The 19,216-nt window shown below is 34.6% G+C and overlaps 1 protein-coding gene across 8 annotated transcripts in view; it reads right to left on the bottom strand.

Moving 5' to 3' along the window:
- The window catches only part of ctrip (E3 ubiquitin-protein ligase ctrip), an 817,513-nt gene that overhangs the window by 191,108 nt on the left and 607,189 nt on the right, over window positions 1-19,216 (bottom strand). For 6 of the 8 annotated variants that reach the window (XM_090413730.1, XM_090413731.1, XM_090413729.1 and 3 more), the window contains one exon: window positions 7,255-7,413. In XM_090413730.1, coding sequence (XP_090269856.1) covers window positions 7,255-7,413 — 159 coding nt within the window. The remainder of the gene's footprint in view (window positions 1-7,254; window positions 7,414-19,216) is intronic. The other 2 variants (XM_090413734.1, XM_090413737.1) reach the window with 1 other exon arrangement.

Genomic DNA, 19,216 nt, shown 5'->3' with positions numbered 1-19,216 from the left:
TCTTTGGATCTTAATGCCACTCTCTTCTCATATTCCAGTTTAGCCTTCCTCACCATGCAAATCACTCTCCTGGCCTGTGTCTTATATTCTTCATGCATCTGCTCTTCACCTGTCTCCTTAATCTCTTTTTCACATGCAGTTCCTGTTTAATATTGTTTGTCATCCACTTTACACCAAATTGTGTTCTCTTCTTCACTGATGGAATACAGCTTACTATTGCTGCTAACAAATATTCCTTCACAATTTCCCTAGCACTAATGATATCTTTCCCTTCCAATTCCTCCCTCCATGGAACTGTCCCAAGTTGATATCTAAGACTATTATAATCACCCACCTTATAATTCCATATACATTCCCTTTTCTTTGATACGCCTGCATTTCTATTCATCCTCCAAGTAAAAACCACATGGTCACTCTCTCCAACTGGGGAGAGAGATGTCATCTCAGTTATTATCAGCTATTCTGATGCTAAGACCAAATCCAAAATTCTTGAACCTTTTGTTCCCTCTATTATACGTTGTCCACCTCTTCCCAATTTATACTGCTGTAGTTAAAATCTCCCATAACAATCATTCTTTTTTGCATTCGCCAAGCTCAACTGCCTAAATGTCTCCTGCTCTTCACCCTTTATGCTCCCTGGCTTACAGCAACATCCCCCATAAATATCCTTTCCTGCCCACCTTTACCTCACACCTTATGCTTTCAAAACCATTAGTGCCATTGCCTTCCAAATCCTCCACTTTGAGAGGACATAGGTCATCACTTATCATAAACAGTACTCCACCACTGCATTTTCCCTTTCTATCCTGTCGAAAAATGCTGTACCCTGCTAATTCTTTTTCTGTTAGTATATCATCTTCCACTAACCACATCTCAGAAATCTCAATAATCTTTGAACAGGCTGATGCTAATCTAATATAAGGCATAAAAATATCTTCTATACCTATCATTATCCCATCCAGACCCCAATGGACTCAGTGTTACCTGATGTCTTCCCCCCCCCCCCCCTCCCTCCAAGCATCCATTCACACAGGAGGCCATCCCTGCTACCATCCACCCTGGGAATTATAGTTTCCCCTGCATTGACACACTGCATCGTTCAGAAAACAGCAATCTCTCCAAATGCCTACGTCCTTCCTCATTCAAATGCAAGCGTTCTCTCGCATACAATTCCTTTCTGTCCTCAAATGCCCTCCAAGCACCCACATATTCCAATCCTCTCTTCTGTTCAGCTCGTTACTATCATACCTGGGCAATACACACACACAATATCTTACCTCTCTGCATTTTCTTTTGTACAACCTCAAACAAGAATCTCAGATTTCTCACTACCTGATTTACACTGGCTCTCAAGTCATTCGTGCAATCATAACAATCATCTCATCCACTCTTTCACCGGCTTAATTGCCATAGCCACAATCTCTATCATTCCTCCAGGAAAACACTCCTCTGGCATCCTATCTTGCACACCATGGATCATCGAGTCTCCTACATCACAGCTCTTAACACTCTGTTCTTTGATTGCTCACCTGCATCTCTCTCTATCTCTTTCACTCTGTGTTCCCCCTACTTACCTGCTGTCCTGGCATCACTATCCATGGTTCCAGCACTCCCTCGCATTCTTCTCATTCTCTCTCTGACTGTTTCCACTCTCTCCTCTCATTCCTTAGCTTCTACTGCTGCTATTCTCTACTCTTCTATCATTCCCCATACCACTCTCTCATTCCCTCTCTTCTATTGTTTCTATTCTCTCGTCTTCTACCATTCCCAGTACTCTCTCTCTCACTCCTACTCTCATTAGCCTTGCATTCATCTCTTCCATTCGCCTAATCTCATCTTTCAATACTTCTCATCTCATTCCCAAGACATTCCACCATCTCTTTCAGCTCATCTATCTCTCGCTGCAAGTTAGCCACTCTTACTTGCCATTCATCCTCCCAATCATGACTATCTCCGAAAATTTCAGAATTGTTCAAGCCTTCCACACTCATATTTTGCTCGTTAATCTCACCTATCATACTACTCATCTCTCAAAAATCTCCTGTTCCTGAAGCAAGGAGGTCTGATATAGTAACATCTAACTCACTGAATTCCTCCATTGCCTACATTTTATGCATATGCTGCTGGGACACATACATGCCACAAAATACTTTATGTTATGCAAAATAGAGTCCTTCAATAGGGGAGAACTTGGTGGCACCCAATTTATAATTGGAACTGCGGCAACCACCATCACTCAAATTGTACCAAAGAACTATTACAACTAAACGCTGAATACTATGTTATACAATCTACTGTAAGCTAATTTACTTCCTCAATACTATAAATATAAACTATATTTAACTATACTAAATAACGAAAACTTATCTTCTCTTCCAGCGCAGATGAGTCCGACTCTGACCTCGACTTCTCGGTAACTCCATATTAGAAAGGAACTTGACACGATTAGCATTCAAGAATACATCAGCAGAGCTTATCTAAGGTGGTATGGCCACTTAAATAGAATGGGTGAAGAAAGGTTAGCAAAACAGGTATTTGATGCCAAGATGGCAGAAAAGAGACCCACAGGAAGACCAAGGATTAGGGTATATTGATTCAGTCAGAAGTGCCTTAGAAGCATGAAATGTTAAATATGACAGTATTGGAGTTCTCCCAAGTAATAGATTAATTTGGAGGAAAATTGTTGATAAGCGATTAATACAAATGTAATCTTAACCATGTAGTGCTGTCAGTAATCTGAACATCCCTTGGGGATGTTCAGATTACTGACAGCACCATCAGGAAACTGATGATGATACATATACACATGCATGGGTGGTCTGAAAAGTTCTCGGTCTCGACCATAAATGGTAACACTATCGGCACGATTTTTTTTTCTTCTTCTAAGTTTGATATCTGTCATAAGCATCCATATGAAATTGCAAGTCATTCTATCAAGTAGTTTGTTGTATACAGCTGTCTGAAGCAAAAGTGTTGTCTGTATCCTTTGAAATGGATAAAATTAAGTATTGTACGGTTATAAAATTCTTTGTAAAAGAAGGTTTGACGGCAAAAGAAATTCATTCGCAGTTCATAAAAGATTATGGGCACTCTTCACCTTCGTTTTCGACAATTAAGAAATGGGCTGCCGAGTTTAAACTTGGCTATACCAGCCTTGAAGATGATCCACGTGAAGGATGAACAAAAAGTGTAACACCACCAAAAAGCATTGATCAAGTGCTCGATATGGTATTGGATGACCGGCGAGTCAAAGTGTGTGAAATTACTGAGACTACATGCATTTCAAAAGAACGTGTAGGATATACTTTGCATGAAGAATTGCAAATGAAAAAGCTTTGAGCAAATGGGTGCTGCGCTTGCCCACAACAGATCAAAAACAAACTCGCACGAAAATCTCTGAACAGTGCTTCGAGAATTTTAACAAGAATAAACCTGATTTTGTGTGTCGATTTATTACTATGGATGAGACTTGGATTCATCTTTACACACCAGAATCCAAAGAGCAGTCAAAACAGTGGACAGAAGCCGGTTGTTCAGCGCCAAAGAAGACAAAGTCGGTTCCATCAGCAAAAAAGGTGTTTTGGGATGCTAAAAGCATTTTGTTTATTAATTATCTTGAAAAGGATAAAACAATAAATGGGGAATATTATTCTGATCTTTTAACCAGACTAGATGAAAAAATTCATTAGAAAAGACCCGGTTTGCAAAAGAAAAAAATCATCTTTCATCAGGACAATGCATCTGCCCACAAAGGTGTTTTGGCAATAGGAAAATTAAGGAATCCCGACTGTGAATTGCTGGAACATCCACTCTATTCCCCAGATTTGGCTCCCTTTGACTTCTATCTCTTCCCAAAATTAAAACTCTTCCTTGCTGGTCAGCATTTTTCTTCAAATCAAGAGGTGATTTATCATGTAGAGGGGTATTTTAAAGATCTTAATGAGAACCACTACAAGGACAGGATAATGGTGCTGAAGCATTGCTGTAATAAATGTATTATAGTCTCAAGGGAGATTATGTTGAAAAAGAAAAATAATTTTGAAATTATAAATTCGTTTTTTCATTGTTAGGCCGAGAATTTTTCAGACCACCCTCGTACATACATATGCACATATCTGATGTGTTAAGGTAAGTGGAAAACCCATTCATACTATATGCAAACCACATGTCTGAATGTACTACAGCAATCCCTTGATTAATATGCCTCTGATTAGTGCGCTTATATACATCTTAAAAATAAATGTTACAGATTTAAAAAAATTTCTATCTATACATTTTTTATGGCTAACTATTTTGCAAAAAAATCGCCAGGATGAAATATTTAGTTACCGATTTAAAAGATTTTATAAAGTTATTTTTTTAATGGCATACTACACTATTTCCATGTAAACTATATTCCAAATTTACCACCAAAATTTATGTTGTCTGCTAATTACATAGCATTTTGATATCATATCTCCTTTGCAATTGTTTTCCTGACTTTTTTTTATTTTAAAGTATTTTCCCAACCTTTCATCATGAGTAAAAGAATTAGGCCGAAAGAAATAAAAGAATTTCGATTACTCATCAAATCAAAAATGATTCGATGAGTAATCTCATTGGAAGAATAACTTGAAATGATAAAGAAAAACAAACAAGGCAAGTCCATAGCAAAGATAGGACAAGAACACAAAAATGGGTGAATCAACTATAAGAGCAATTTTAAGCAAAGCTGCTGAATACAAAGAGAAAGGTAAGGCTGCTTCAAGTTCATCATGCATGCAGACCACTCAAAATCAAAGTATTACAATGATTGAATTAGAGAGAACTCTTTCTACATGGATTGAAAATTGTAACCAGAAACAGATCCTGCTAAGCACTGACCTTATTAAATCAAAAGCATTAAGTCTCTTTGCAACCTTAAAAGAAATAGCTATCAATGCTGGAAAAGAATGATTTCACAGTAGTGCTGGATGGTTGGAGCATTTTGAAAAAAGAAATAGCTTCTAATCAGCAAGTGCAGATTATCCAGAGATTTTGAAGAAAATTGTGGAAAGAGGGGGGGGGGGGGGACTATTGTGACCAACAAATATTTAATGTCGATGAAACCAAGCTTTTTTTTTTTTTTTTGTTTTGGAAGCAAATGCCTTCTAAGACTTTTCTGGCCAAATCAGAGAAATCTCAGTCCTGGTTATAATGTTGCGAAGTCAAATGAAATTACTGCTAGCAATATGAGAGCCATTTGAAAGCACATTCTTCCACATTGCGTAAATGATTTTAGAAGCTTTTCAAATGAATCTAAGTTAATTAAATCTCATTCTGAGAAATTGAGTGAATCCGACCTGCTAAATTTAGATATATTGCAGGAAGATCCTGAAGAAAATTTAATCACTGAGATTAGAGATTTCATAGAAACAATTTGAAAATATTTTTCATACAATAGGAGTTTTTAAGCAGCAATGCTTAGAGGCTGACCCTGATGAAGAGAGAAGCAGTAAAATTTGCAGAAATAGCAGAAAAATAAAGGTCAAAAAAGAAATTTGAGGAACAAATTATATTTTCCCATAGGTTATTATATTTGATTAATGTGTTTTCGATTAATGCACCTGTTTTAAAGAATGCATTAGGTGCATTAATTGAGGGATTGCTGTACTTTGAGGTACCAGAAAATCTTATATGTAGAAGCATGCTGTTACAATTGCAGCATATCAGCATATTTATCCATGTGTGAAAAACGTTAAAGAATATAAATTACCACAATGAATTATTTAAATATTTGAATTTTGTATATTAGAAAAAAGGTTTGCAGTATAAAGGATGAAAAACCCAAGTTTCTAGGAGAAAAATCCTACTACTACTACTTTCATGTGATACTAACTCAGAATTAAAAAAAAGCCCATATAAAGATTCTTCTTATCATGATGAGAATCCAACTTAGGTCCTTTCCTACTGAAAGGATGCACTGATCTGTCATTCTTCCCACTGTGATACAAAGGTGCTCACTCAATCAGTCTGCAAGCTCCATAATGGAATGGAACTGTCTTTAAAAATACCAACAGTAGGCAATATATTAATGTTGCCTATTGTAGATATAGACAAAAATGCAATTATAGTGGAGTGTGTAATGTAATGTATTGGTGGACAAGTGGATTATGTAGCATATAGGTACTGTAGCCCTGCATTGAGTACTGACTCCATGAAGATAAAGTAACAATTTCATTTTAATGAAGAAATTAACAAGCAAGAAACTATTATGTGTTCAAAATATTTAAATATATTTTCATATGACTTTAATATGACTAATTAATTTTATTTCTTGTGGTTCTATCTAAAGTCTGGGAAATGTGATGTTACATGCAGCATACCAAAACCATAAACCTATTAATTACTAGTAGATCAACAGATGTTCCACAGTATTAATTCCTTTATTACTGCGATGGCAGCAAAAATCAATGCATACCACACAGCTATTTTTATTACTAGAAGCAGATTATTGAAAGGCAGGAACATAAAATTCTTAGCATCAGAAAACAGTTGTTCTGATGCTACACTGTCACTTTTAACATTATCTTACACTGGGTAAAGCAATCAATCACAGTGACAGTGATTTAGATGATAGTGCTATCAATGTTATCATCACTTCTCTTAGTAACATACACTCAATGTTGTAACAACTACATACAAACTTATTTCATCAGAACCGACAAACAATTTCTTTAAACAAGTTTGCTACAACCAGGCAGTATGTTAAGTAAATGATTTAACAATTACTTCTATGAGTCGAGTGCAAATAATATCATGAGAGAACTAATTTATTTTATTAGCACTTAAAGAAATAATAAAGTTCTCTGAAACACACACACACAATAGTGAACCTAGTAAGCACAGGAACAGCTTGCAAGAAATATTCTATAGATTGCAGTTGTGACAATGGGACATTGGTCAGCTTTTCAATAATTGTACAATAAGAGAAGCTACTTGTTACATAGTACATACTGATTAATTAATTTTTATTCATATCTTTTTTTTTTTTTTTTTGTATATCTTAAGATTTTAATCAAGCACACTTTACTGTGCATTTTACAGTACATGCTTTATAACTTTAGATGAACAGAAATCAGATTCCATTTTTTTAAAAATAATCTGATGTGATTCATGTGTATAGGCTGAAAATTTTAATGAGATTTTACTGAATTAATCTCTATAAAAATATTATTTTTTTTATTAAGCCAAGTAAAGCAATTTATTAATGGAGATGACTTCAAAAACACTTACCCGAATACGGCCATATCCTCTTATTACCAAGTACCTCTCTATTGCCTGTACAAGGGCCAGTGGGTCAATCTTCACTGGTCCTCCTCTCCATTGTCTAAGATTACTACATGAGGAATGTCTTTGAAGGTTGCACTGTACAAGAAAATTCTCCCATTTAGACTGAAAAATGAAGTTGTTAAATCATATAAAACCAAACAAAGGTGCATTTGAAAAATTAAAGGATTTATCAGCATGTTTCCTGAAATGACAATGACTTTATACGAAAATAAATTTAGAAGTGATTAAACATGTTACTGAAGCTTAACATTACTGCTTTGGATGAAGAATTTGAAGCAAACTGATCATCAGACAATGAAGTTGTAGATGGCAAGATTATCTTCAAGGTCCACAACCAGTGTCTTAAAAAAAAACTTATTTAAAAGCCATTCTTCAATGGGGATTAGAGCAATTGACTCAAATTGACTCACCTACAATGCCGTCTTCTCCCCTTCCCCATTCGAATGCACAAAAATTCTTTTTAGTGCATTTAGGAAGCCTTCAGTTACTAATCTCTTTCTCTGAATTTAAAGAAAATAATTTAAAAATCATTGAAAAATAACAATTTAATTATTACTATGGCAGACAAGGGAAAGGTTGCTGCTGTTCAAGATGGGAAAGAATATGAGAGAAAAATCTCTAATCCTTAGACTATTCACCAAGTTACAGGATCACAAGTCAGGCCTCTGATATACATTCCTATCTGTAGTCAACTAAACAGGCCTAATTTTCTTATAGATAATATTTCTATTTGTAATGAAGATCAAAAGAAAAAGCTTCAAACCTTCTTCAGACATCCACCTAGGATGTATGGTTTTCCAAAGTTTAAGAGTTCTCCATTTTTAGAATTCTTTTGATTATGTCAACTCAGGGTCTTTCATTATTGAAACAAGGTTTTCACACTGAAGAAGGAAAATCAAAACCAAAAATGGAAGAATTTTATGAAACACTACAGAAAACTGTAAAAAATATCAGCTTAATTAATACTGGCAGTAGACTTAAATGCAAAAATTGGAAACAGTGTAATATCAGGAACACTTGAAAGATTCAATGAAACAACTGAAAACTCAAATGGAATAAGATTATTTCAGTTTTGTACATACAATGAATTTAGAATAAAAAATATTTTCTTTAAGTGCATGAGTCAACACAAAATAGTGTGCAGAAACAACAGAGGACAAATGTCTACTACAGATTATATGCTAATGACTAGAAACCAGATGAAATATTGGATACTTGAGTTCTATCATTTGAAGACATTGGAAAATTTCAACACTTCAACAGAATAAAGTGAAAAACCAAAATTCAGAATTACAAGGAAATAAATTTAATGTAGAATTATTACAAGATAGTATAAAAATGCTTTACCAAAACAGAACTCAAAACGTAGTTTTGAAAAAATGTCAGTAATGAAGAATATATAGATTTTCATTGAGAAAAATTCAAAATGAACATCAAACAAGCAGCATATAAAACACTGGGATAGAAACTAACTAGAAAATACAAAATAAGGACTCCCTGGAATATTAAAGAAATAAAGGCACTATAAAACCAGGGGGAAAAGTGCATTTAATAAACATCTACAAGATCAGACAAATGTAGCCAACTTTGAAGAATATAAGAGAATAAGAAATGAAATAAACAAAAACAAAAAAAAAAATAAAATAAAATAAAAAACTCCAAGTAAAAACTTGGGATGGTTATTCTATATATATGAAACATGACTTTTATGGAGCACAGGAACAAGTACAGAGAATGATCCAAAATTAAAAAAAAGAAAAGAAATTTGTGAATACAAAAATATACTAGTCACAGAAAGTGTACAGTGAGAAAACTATTTTTCCAAATTATTATTATTTATACAGGTACTCCATGGAGTCAGAAGACTCACTGCAGGAAACCTATACTATCCATTAATACAATACCTATCATACATCTTAAACTTATTGTTGGGGCACACTCTCCATCCCAAGAAATGCAAGTGACCAATCTTATAGAATCTGTTTAGCAATTCATAAGTTCCTATCACATCCCCTCTCCTCTACCTGTTAGCTGAACTCTGTAACCCACACACCTTCAAATCTATCTTCAGAGGAAACATTCCAGACTTGTCATCAGCTTGGTCACTAGTCTCTGAATCAACCTGTTGACCCCCAAGAAATGCAGGTGACCAAATCTGTACACAGTAGTCAACATGTACTGAATCATAGCCTTATAAAGAGGGATAATAACCTCTCTGTAACGCACACACCTTCAAATCTATCTTCAGAGGAAACATTCCAGACCTGTCACTAGCTTGGTCACTAGTCTCTGAATCAACCTGTTGACCCCCAAGAAATGCAGGTGACCAAATCTGTACACAGTAGTCAACATGTACTGAGCCTTATAAAGAGGGATAATAACCTTTATCTTTACTTGTCAATGTGTTCTTCAACATCCAAGTAATCCTCTGAGTTATTTTGCCATTTCTTGCAATATGCCCTCTGAATTTCATATCTCTATCCACCCATCATCCCCCAGATTCCTAACCACATCAATTTCCTGTAATTTAGTACTATCAATATGATACAAAGTATGCAATCTTTTCATCCTGAAGTGCAATACCTTACATTTTACAACAGTGAATTGACAACCAGTCTTTTGCCTACATTGCCAATTTATTTAAATCATCTTGCAAGATATCTATATCACTTTTATCAACAAGTGCCATTCCCAGATTTGCACTATCAGCAAAAAACTGAATACCCACCTGCATTTTTTTAGTTTCATGTTTATGCTGTCTTCTCCTAGTGTTTCCTGTTTTTCATCTTATTTGTTGTATTTTTAGTTCTAACATTGTTTCTGTTAGATCACTCTTTGTTCTATAAAATTTTACTTCATTATCATCAGTCAAGGGATATTGCAAATAAATGACCCATTTTTCAAAATCTATTGTTTGTATTTTTACCTTTTATTTCTTTATTCATGTTATTTTATTGTTTTATAGGTTTTTGGTTGTGGCTTAGTTATATCCTTTTCTAGTTCTGTTACAAAATTGTTCCATCTCTCTCTCTCTCTGTTTTTTTTCCTTACTTCTTGTTTTTGAATGTACACTGTTTATTTTGTACTAATCTGCAAATTTTTTTTTTTTTTGTTTCTGCTGTTTTGGAATTGAGCGATTCCTGGTAACCAACTTTTTTGTTTTTATCTTTTCTATTTCTTTGTCCCAGTTTCATAATTCACTTTTTCTATTCCATTTACCCTTTATTCCTAAACTTTCCACTGCTGCTTTTGTCAGGATTTGTTTCAGATTTTCCTGTTCCTCTTCTATGTCATTTGATTCATGTTATGGTTTCTGTTTTAAAATCAGTGTATTTCTGATATTGCTGCCTAGTATGGGGATATCATAATGAAAAAATTTTGTAACTCGATTGATAGTTATTTTCCACTTTATTTATTTTTAGCCATTTTGGTTTAAATTGAATTTTTGCCAATACCATAACATGATCAGAGGTTAATTCAGACTAGATCTAGGTTTAACAAGGCTGATTTAAAATTTGTGATAATGTAGTCAATAACTGACTTACATCCTCTGGCTGACCATGTATATTTATGTATTTCTTTATGTTTAAATACAGAGTTCATTATTCTCATATTATTATAAATGACAAAAAAATCTGAGTGTGTCCATTTTGATTACATGTATCTTAACCAAATCTCCCAATATTTGTTTTGTATTTCCAGTTTCCTATTCTGGCATTTAAATCCCTTATTAGTAGTAGTAGACAGCTGTTTTATTTGTTTTATCTCTAACTTTTTTGCAGTTCTTTGCAAAAAGTTTTACTGTCTTCTTTCCCCCTCTTCTGGTGCATATGCCTAGACTATTGTTATGTGATTGCTAATGTTTTGAGTCTAATTTTTATTAGTTTTCAGTCCAGCAGTCATACAATATTGTTCTTCATAAATTTGTATATAGTTATTTCTTTGGTACTTTTTTCTTTGTTTCTGTTGTTATACATATTTTCAGATTGGCTGAAAATATTTTAGTTGATCATTAAATTCCTCTTCTTTGTGTGCAATGCTCCTTACATTTCAACTTGCAATATTAATTATATGTTCCTCCTTCCAGTATCATTTATCTTTTCCTAAATCATGGTCATTTCCCTGATAACATATTTATTTGAATATAACTTGCACTTTTCACCAAAAATTTAAAGTTAAAAAATTATGGTGCGAAATATATAGGATTTTTGGAAAGTTTTCAGGAAAAAATTGAAAATGGGTATGACTCACCAAGAATCTCCTATTTGCTATCGCTACTTCCGGCCTTGCAAGTGGTTTCCTTGTGTGCATTGTCAAAGTCATCTATCCAAATATCGTCATCTTCTCTCCGATCCAGGTCATTAGAGATGCTGGTTTTTAAAAAAAACTCTTGGCAATTATTTCTGGCGAAATCATTTCCCAACCTCTCAAAATCTAGTTGCACAACAATTTTAATGATGGTCTCTATGAAGACGTGCATATGATTGGTGCAGTGGCCAGTACTCTCCACAGCTTTCAATCCCATAGAACATGTTTGAGATGCAATAGGGAAATCCATTGCTGCTCGAAATTCCCCTCCAGAAAAAATACAAGGTCTTATTCTTGCTCTGAAGGAGGAGTGGGTCAATTTACCTCTAGAACTCCTGAATCATTCAAAGATGTCTTGTAGGCAGAGGCGTAGTGAGGCTATGGCCAATGTGGCCCCAGCCATAGGTGCTAATTTTACATAGGCACAAAAATTGAGATTTTTAAAGTTTTTTTTTTTTTTTTTTTTTAGAACGGTGCAATTTTCTTTCCTGGCCATAGGTGCCAAAATTCCTCACGTCTCTGCTTGTAGGAGTCAAAAATGTGCTATATCTTCTGTGCGGAGAAGCCATTCTGTTGCATAATACACTGGATGTTGTTCTGTTCTAGTTTAAGATTCTGAGAGTACAAGCAAGTTTCTCATATTAACAAAAGATTGCACACCTCAACGACAAAGCAAGTCAACAATTCTTGAGTTGAAATGCTGATTCTCTTCATCTGAATTCCAAAATATCTGAAACTGCCATAACAACATTAGTTGTAACACGTTCATGTTGGGGTGGTGTCTCTCGCCCATTTATTGTTCCAAAGGGACTTCTGATTACAGTTTGAGTACCACTTCTGTGTCGAGCAGGTAAGCTCAACTGATACAAAGTTTCAATCCTTTGAATGAATTTTACTGCTGCTTGTTTGCGTGCCACTTCCATATTGGGCTGGGAGTGGACTCTCACACACGTTATACGGTATGCTACTTTTGTACAAATACTATTTGTATGAAACGTTCATAGTTTCTACATTCGGCTTTGAAATAATGCTGGATCTAATATCAACTTATTATAAATTTTGCATTGCTGAACTGAAGCCTTTTTGGCTCTTTATTTTAGTAGATCTACTTACTTTTTGTAAGTAGATCTGTTCAAGAAGCAGTTGATTCATTCATCAAATGAATGAACTACTTCTCTAATAGCAATACTTATCAACTTGTGAGCGATAATCCAACTAACAGGATTAAGAAGAAAACTGGTAAACTGCTTCAGCATGTCACCACATCATGCTTGCTCTCACAGAATTTATGGGGTTTCTGAAGTTCACAAACATTATGTTCTGCTTCGGCTATCACCTAGTCAAGAAATAAGTACCAACACTCAAGTCAGTAGGGATCACCCCCCCCCACCCCATAAAAAGAACACACAGCACTTCATAAACAAAATTAAAAACATAACTCTTGACAAAGATGATTTGTTAGTCAGTTTTGATGTTACTGCCCTTTTCACAAATGTCCCAATCAGTGACACTATTCTTCTTTTACAGAGCACATTTCCACCCAATATTATGGCTCTTTGCCCATGAACTATGTTCTGGTTAATTCATATGGCAAAATCATTTTTTCTTACAAAAAGAAGGTACAGCCATGGACCTCCCCCCAATGACTAACTTTTTTAAAATATTTTTTGGAAACGTTTGAGCAAACATGCTCTAGATTACTTTACCTAGGCTTACTTGGCTTAGATACACTGATTTGATTTTATCTGGACACATGGCTGCCAAACTTGAAACATCTTCCTCATTCATCTGAACAAACAACATGAATGTATTGCAATTTACCATTGGAATTGAAAATCAAAATTCACTTTCTTTTCCAGATACACTGCTTACATGTCTTTCTTCAAGCAATCCTATCCACTGTCTACCACCTACACATACCAGCCAATATATATATACATGCTAACTCTTACCACCATCTTTCATCACAAAAACTTGGGAGTCATTAACACTCTCAAAAACAGAGTCATAACATTTTTTTTTTCTAATGAAAAAGCTCTTAAGCAAGAATTACAAATTATTAGCAATACATTTATAAACAACAGCTAAAGCAAAAATAGCATCAATAAAATTCTTTATAAAGCTACACCTAAAAATGCAAATAATATGCTATCCCACATATTAAAGGGTTATGAGGTAAAATAAATAGAATTCTACACCATTACAGACTTTTAAATCACCTATAAAATAAAAAAACATATTCAACTCCTCCAGGAAACCCCCCCCCCCCAAACTAACCCTGGGATATACTGAATCCATTGCACCTGTAACTTACCTTTATATTCATATTTACAAATTTAGGAACACAAAACACGTGTCGAAATGATTATTTTACTTATTATTAATAAAATAACACTTGACATTTCGACCCCTGTATTGAGGTCATCATCAGAAAGATGCATGTGTATAGGAAACCAAGCTATATGCTCTGGCACTCTATAAAGGTAAATTAAAACTATGCTGTTAGTTAATCTTTTTCTGAGCCTGACCTCTAGTGATAAAAAAAATTAAATAAAAAAATAAATAAATAAAAAAAATAATTAATAAATAAAATAAATAAAAAACTACAATAAACTCTGCTAAAGTCCTCCTGTACTAAGATTCTTCTGGATTTGTACATTTTAAGTTGCTACTGAATGTTAAAAAAAAAAAAAAAAACTTCAAGTTTTCTTGTAGTGGGATTTTTCTTTGGCTTGTTCTGGTTGCTATAAAGATGCAATTGGGTCCTCCACATTCTTGAAATTATCCCAAATTTCAGGATTAACATAGCTGGATAGCTCTAATTTAAGTTGTAGAACTTTGGCTTGGGTAGATGCTAGGTTTTTTCGTGCCTTGTGGATTTGTTCCCTTAAAAACGCTTTTTCCAACTGGGCATAGATACAGAGTGCTTTAGCTCTGTATCTATTTACACGGTGATCAGCATTCATATTTACAAATTTAGAGAGACAAAACACACGTGTTGAAATAATTATTTTACTTATTATTAATAAAATAACATGACATTTATTTGTAAATATGAATGCTGATCACCATGTAACCTTAAAAGAAAGAATCATCATAATCCATGAGATGTGACCCACAAGCACTGCAGCCTCTATGGTAAGCTAAAGATACGTGTTTCCTTGTTAACTAATCGATGAGCCTTTTTGAAACGATGTAGAGACAGCAACTTAATACCCAACTGCATTAAACTAAAGAAAAAGTTTAAATCAGCTAAAGCGTTCTGTATCTATGCCTGGTTGGAAAAAGCATTTTTAAGGGAACAAATCCATGAGGCACGAAAAAACTTAGCATCCACCCAAGCCAAAGTTCTACAACTTAAATTAGAGCTATCCAGCTTTGTTAATCCTGAAATTTGGGATAATTTAGACAGGATCACGAATGACTCGGCCAAGCATCAATTACTGAAAAACAAGGAAAAATTAATAATGAAGTTTCAAGCACTACAACAACATGAAAGCACAAGACAATCAGGACACCATAAGGAAAGGAGCTGCCAATCACCTGCAAACGAAGTTAGTAGCACCGAACCACCATCAGAACACAGCCTGGTTATCAACAAATCAAACTACAATGTCTAAACTATGCCATTGCACTGAGGTCAGTAAACAAACTTGATATCATTTATCATATTGAGAGAAGTTTAAGATCTCTCCCCGTCAATCTAGCTAACAAAATCGCATGGAAACATCTTGTATACTAAATTCAAACAAAAAACTAAGCAGCAACCTAAACAAAACAGAAAAACTGGTCTTTGAATCCCTAAAAAATAACCAGGACAATATAATCACAAAAGTGGATAAAGGGAATGCCACTGTTCTTTTAGATCGGACAACTTACATAGAAAAAATGAACCATTTGGTATCGGACCACAACACCTACCTAATGGTAAACTACAACCCCCAAGAAACGCATCAAAAAGAAAACAACTGAATTAATTAAATCCGTTAACACATGGCCCGAAGAAACAACAAAAAAAAAAAAAACCCTAATATCTCATTATGCCCGCACTCCCAGAATTTATGGCCTGCCAAAAATACACAAAACAGACACACCACTATGTCCGATTGTTGAAGGAATCGACAGCCCTAATTACCACTTAGCCAAAAAAATTAGCTGCCACACTCAAGGAAATGGTAAGTCAGTCCCCTGCCTACATAAAAAATACACAACATTACACTCAACAACCAAGATTCATTAGTCAGCTTTGCCATAACTTCCCTTTTCACCAATGTCCAGATCAACGATACTATCTTGTTCCTACAGAACATATTTCCACACAACATCACGGCCCTCTTTGCCCACGCATTCCACTCCGGATATTTCGTGTGGCAAAAAAACAATTTTTACTTTCAAATAGAGGTTACAGCCATGGGCTCACCACTTTCGCCCCAATAGCTAACTTTTATATGGAAGACTTTGAGCAATGAGGTCTACAGTCAGCGGGCCTAAAGCCCAAAATTTGGCTCAGAATGTCGACGATATTTTCACCCATTTGGCCCCACAGCCGGAAAGCACTGAATACATTCCTTAGCCACCTGAACAAACACAAACATATCCAATTCACCATTGAAATTGAAAAAAAAAACAACTCTCTTTCGTTCCTAGACACACTCGTCACACGTCTTCCCTCAGGCTGTCTCTCCTCTCCAGTCTACCACAGCAAAACTACACACACAGGCCAGTACATACACAAAAATTCTTATCACCTCCCTACATAAAAACTAGATGTCATAAGCACTCTTAAACACAGAGCTCCAACTATTTGTTCAAATAAACAAACTCTAAACCAGGAATACAAGATTATCAACTATACGTTTATAAAAAACGAATACCATAAAAAAGTATTCACAAGATCCTCCACAGAGATACTAGTAAAAACAAAAAAGATTTCAAGAATGCTATTGCCATACCTTATGTTAGAGGTATTTCCTAAATACCTCTAACACAAGGTATGGCACATATATTCTGTCTATTTTTTACCTCTAACATAAGGTAAAAAATAGACAGAACACTACACAAATACAACATTAAAACCACCTTTAAACCCCCGAATAAGTTAAGACACCTACTCAGTTCTTCCAAAAATCCTCTTCCACACCTAGCCCATCCAGGGATATACAAAATACAATGAACATGTAACCTACCATACATAGGGGAAACAGGGCGAACCATCCCAATTAGGAAGGACGAACACAAACGCCACATTAAATACCTTCATTTTGGAAAAACCGGCCTTTCTGACCACGCACTCCAAACATACCACAGAATTAATTAGAAAGGTACCAAGTTCCTACACCACACCAAAACCTGGTTCGAGAGAAAATTTAAAGAAGCATGTGAAATGCTCAAACATAATCCAAATCTGAACAAAAATGATGGCCTAACCATTCCAAGAATGTGGAGGACCCATTTACAACCTTTATAGCAACCAGAACAAGCCAAAGAAAAATCCCACTACAAGAAAACTTGAAGTTTTTTTTTTTCCCCCAACATTCAATAGCAACTTGAAATGTACAAGTCCAGAAGAAATTCTTAGTATAACAATCTGAACTGTACAAATCCAGAAGAATCTTAGTACAGGAGGACTTTAACAGAGTTTATTGTAGTTTTTTATTAATTTTATTTATTAATTAATTATATTTTTTTTATTATTATTTTATTAAAATTTTTCTAATCACTAGAGGTCAGGCTAAGAAAAAAGATTAACTAACGGCATAGTTTTAATTTATCTTTATAGAGTGCAAGAGCATGCAGCTTGGTTTCCTATACACATGTATCTTTCTGATGATGACCTCAATACAGGGGTCGAAACGTCAAGTGTTATTTTATTAATAATAAGTAAAATAATCATTTCAACATGTGTGTTTTGTGTCCCTAAATTTTTAAATATGAATGTGGATCACCGTGTAACCTTAAAATAAAGTTACCTTTATATTGATGAAACTGGATGCAAAATTCTAATCCATAAAAATAAATAAATAAAATAAAAACCCCATCAAATTTATCAATTTAATTTTGGTAATGCAGGCCTCTCTCCATGCTCTTCACACTAAATTGACTGGAAAGGTACCTTTCTTTACATCACACAAAATCCTGGTATGAATGCAAATTTAAGAAAGCATGTGAAATTTTATCAACCATTGTTATTGTAAACAATAATGGTGGCATCAAAATCCCAAGAATGTCGATGGCACACATTCAGCTCACATAACTTCTTTAAGTTCTCTAGCAAAGCCATACTTTAGGATACTCGGCAATAATTTCAGCTCTTATTGGTAATCATTAACACTGATTTTGTTCTGATTTATCTGTGACTAATCTCTTGCTTAATTTGCTCTTAGTGATTTCTAACAAATACAGGATTCTAGTTTGATGTAGTAAGGTTTTTTTTTCCCACCAAAGGTCATGCCAGAAGTGTTAATGTTTGACCCAAATTAATGTAACTTTAGCATACTATGTAGATTGTAATGCAGCATGTTTTTTTTTGCATATGTGTATACTCCAGGTGATATTGATATGAAGGTCGAAAATGCCAGGTGATTATTTTGGTTTATATTAAACTGAAGTTTTATTATAACACAGCAGTTGTTTCCATATTTTTTTAAAAATGAATGCTGACAAAAAGGATCAACCGTCTTATACTTTGTATTATGTTATTTGGTATCTGAAATTTCTCTTCTTCCTATTAGGAATTTTAGGCCTAGTGGCCTGTTCGAGTCACCTTGTTATCACTAAAGCAAAGGAAAAGCGACAGTAATTATGGATTCTTCAAACTACAGAAAAAAAATTTCTCTTCCAAATCACTCAACATACCAAGAACTTGATCACGAACCAGGCAACAGGCAACTGAAGAAAATAAATTCCCTTCTAGATGAGGTGATAAGTTTAGATGCAGACACGATAGAAAGGTTTAAAACATATTTTGCAAGACCACCTAGATTTTATGGTCTACCAAAAATTCACAAGACAGACATTCCTCTCCATCCTATAGTTGACTGTATTGATTCACCTACCTATCGCATAGCCAAATATTTAGCAAAATCATTGAAATCACATATAGGCAAATCACACTCTTTTTTGAAAAACTCTTCGGATTTCTGAAATAAATTAAAAAATATCTCATTACAACCTACTGATCTTATGGTGAGCTTCGATGTAGAATTTCTATATAATGTACCTCTCAAAGAGACTTTACAATTACTTGTTGACATCTTCCCACAAGATATTGTAAAATGATTTGATTTCGTGATGCACTCTGGATATTTCTTGTGTCAAAATAAATTCTACAACCAAGTGGAAGGAACGGCCATGGGAAGTCCACTTTCACCTGCTTTAGCCAACTTTTATTTGGAAAATCTAGATGTCCTGTTTTCATCTATATTCTCTCAACCAATCCTTTTGGGTTAGTATATAGACATCTTTTCAGTGTGGCCTCACAACAGAGATTCCTTACCTTCCTTTTTACGCAAAATCAATTCCTTACATCCTCGTATTAAGTTATCATGGAGATTGAAAAAGACAAGTTACCTTTTTAGACATCCTCCTCATCCGTTCA

The sequence above is a fragment of the Typopeltis vanoorti genome, chromosome 24, assembly GCF_054136105.1.
Source record: "Typopeltis vanoorti isolate ZY-2024b chromosome 24, IOZ_Tvanoo_1.0, whole genome shotgun sequence".
Lineage (NCBI taxonomy): Eukaryota > Metazoa > Arthropoda > Arachnida > Uropygi > Thelyphonidae > Typopeltis > Typopeltis vanoorti.
Note: the sequence above shows the minus strand (reverse complement) of the source record. Positions and strands in the feature narration are given on the sequence as shown.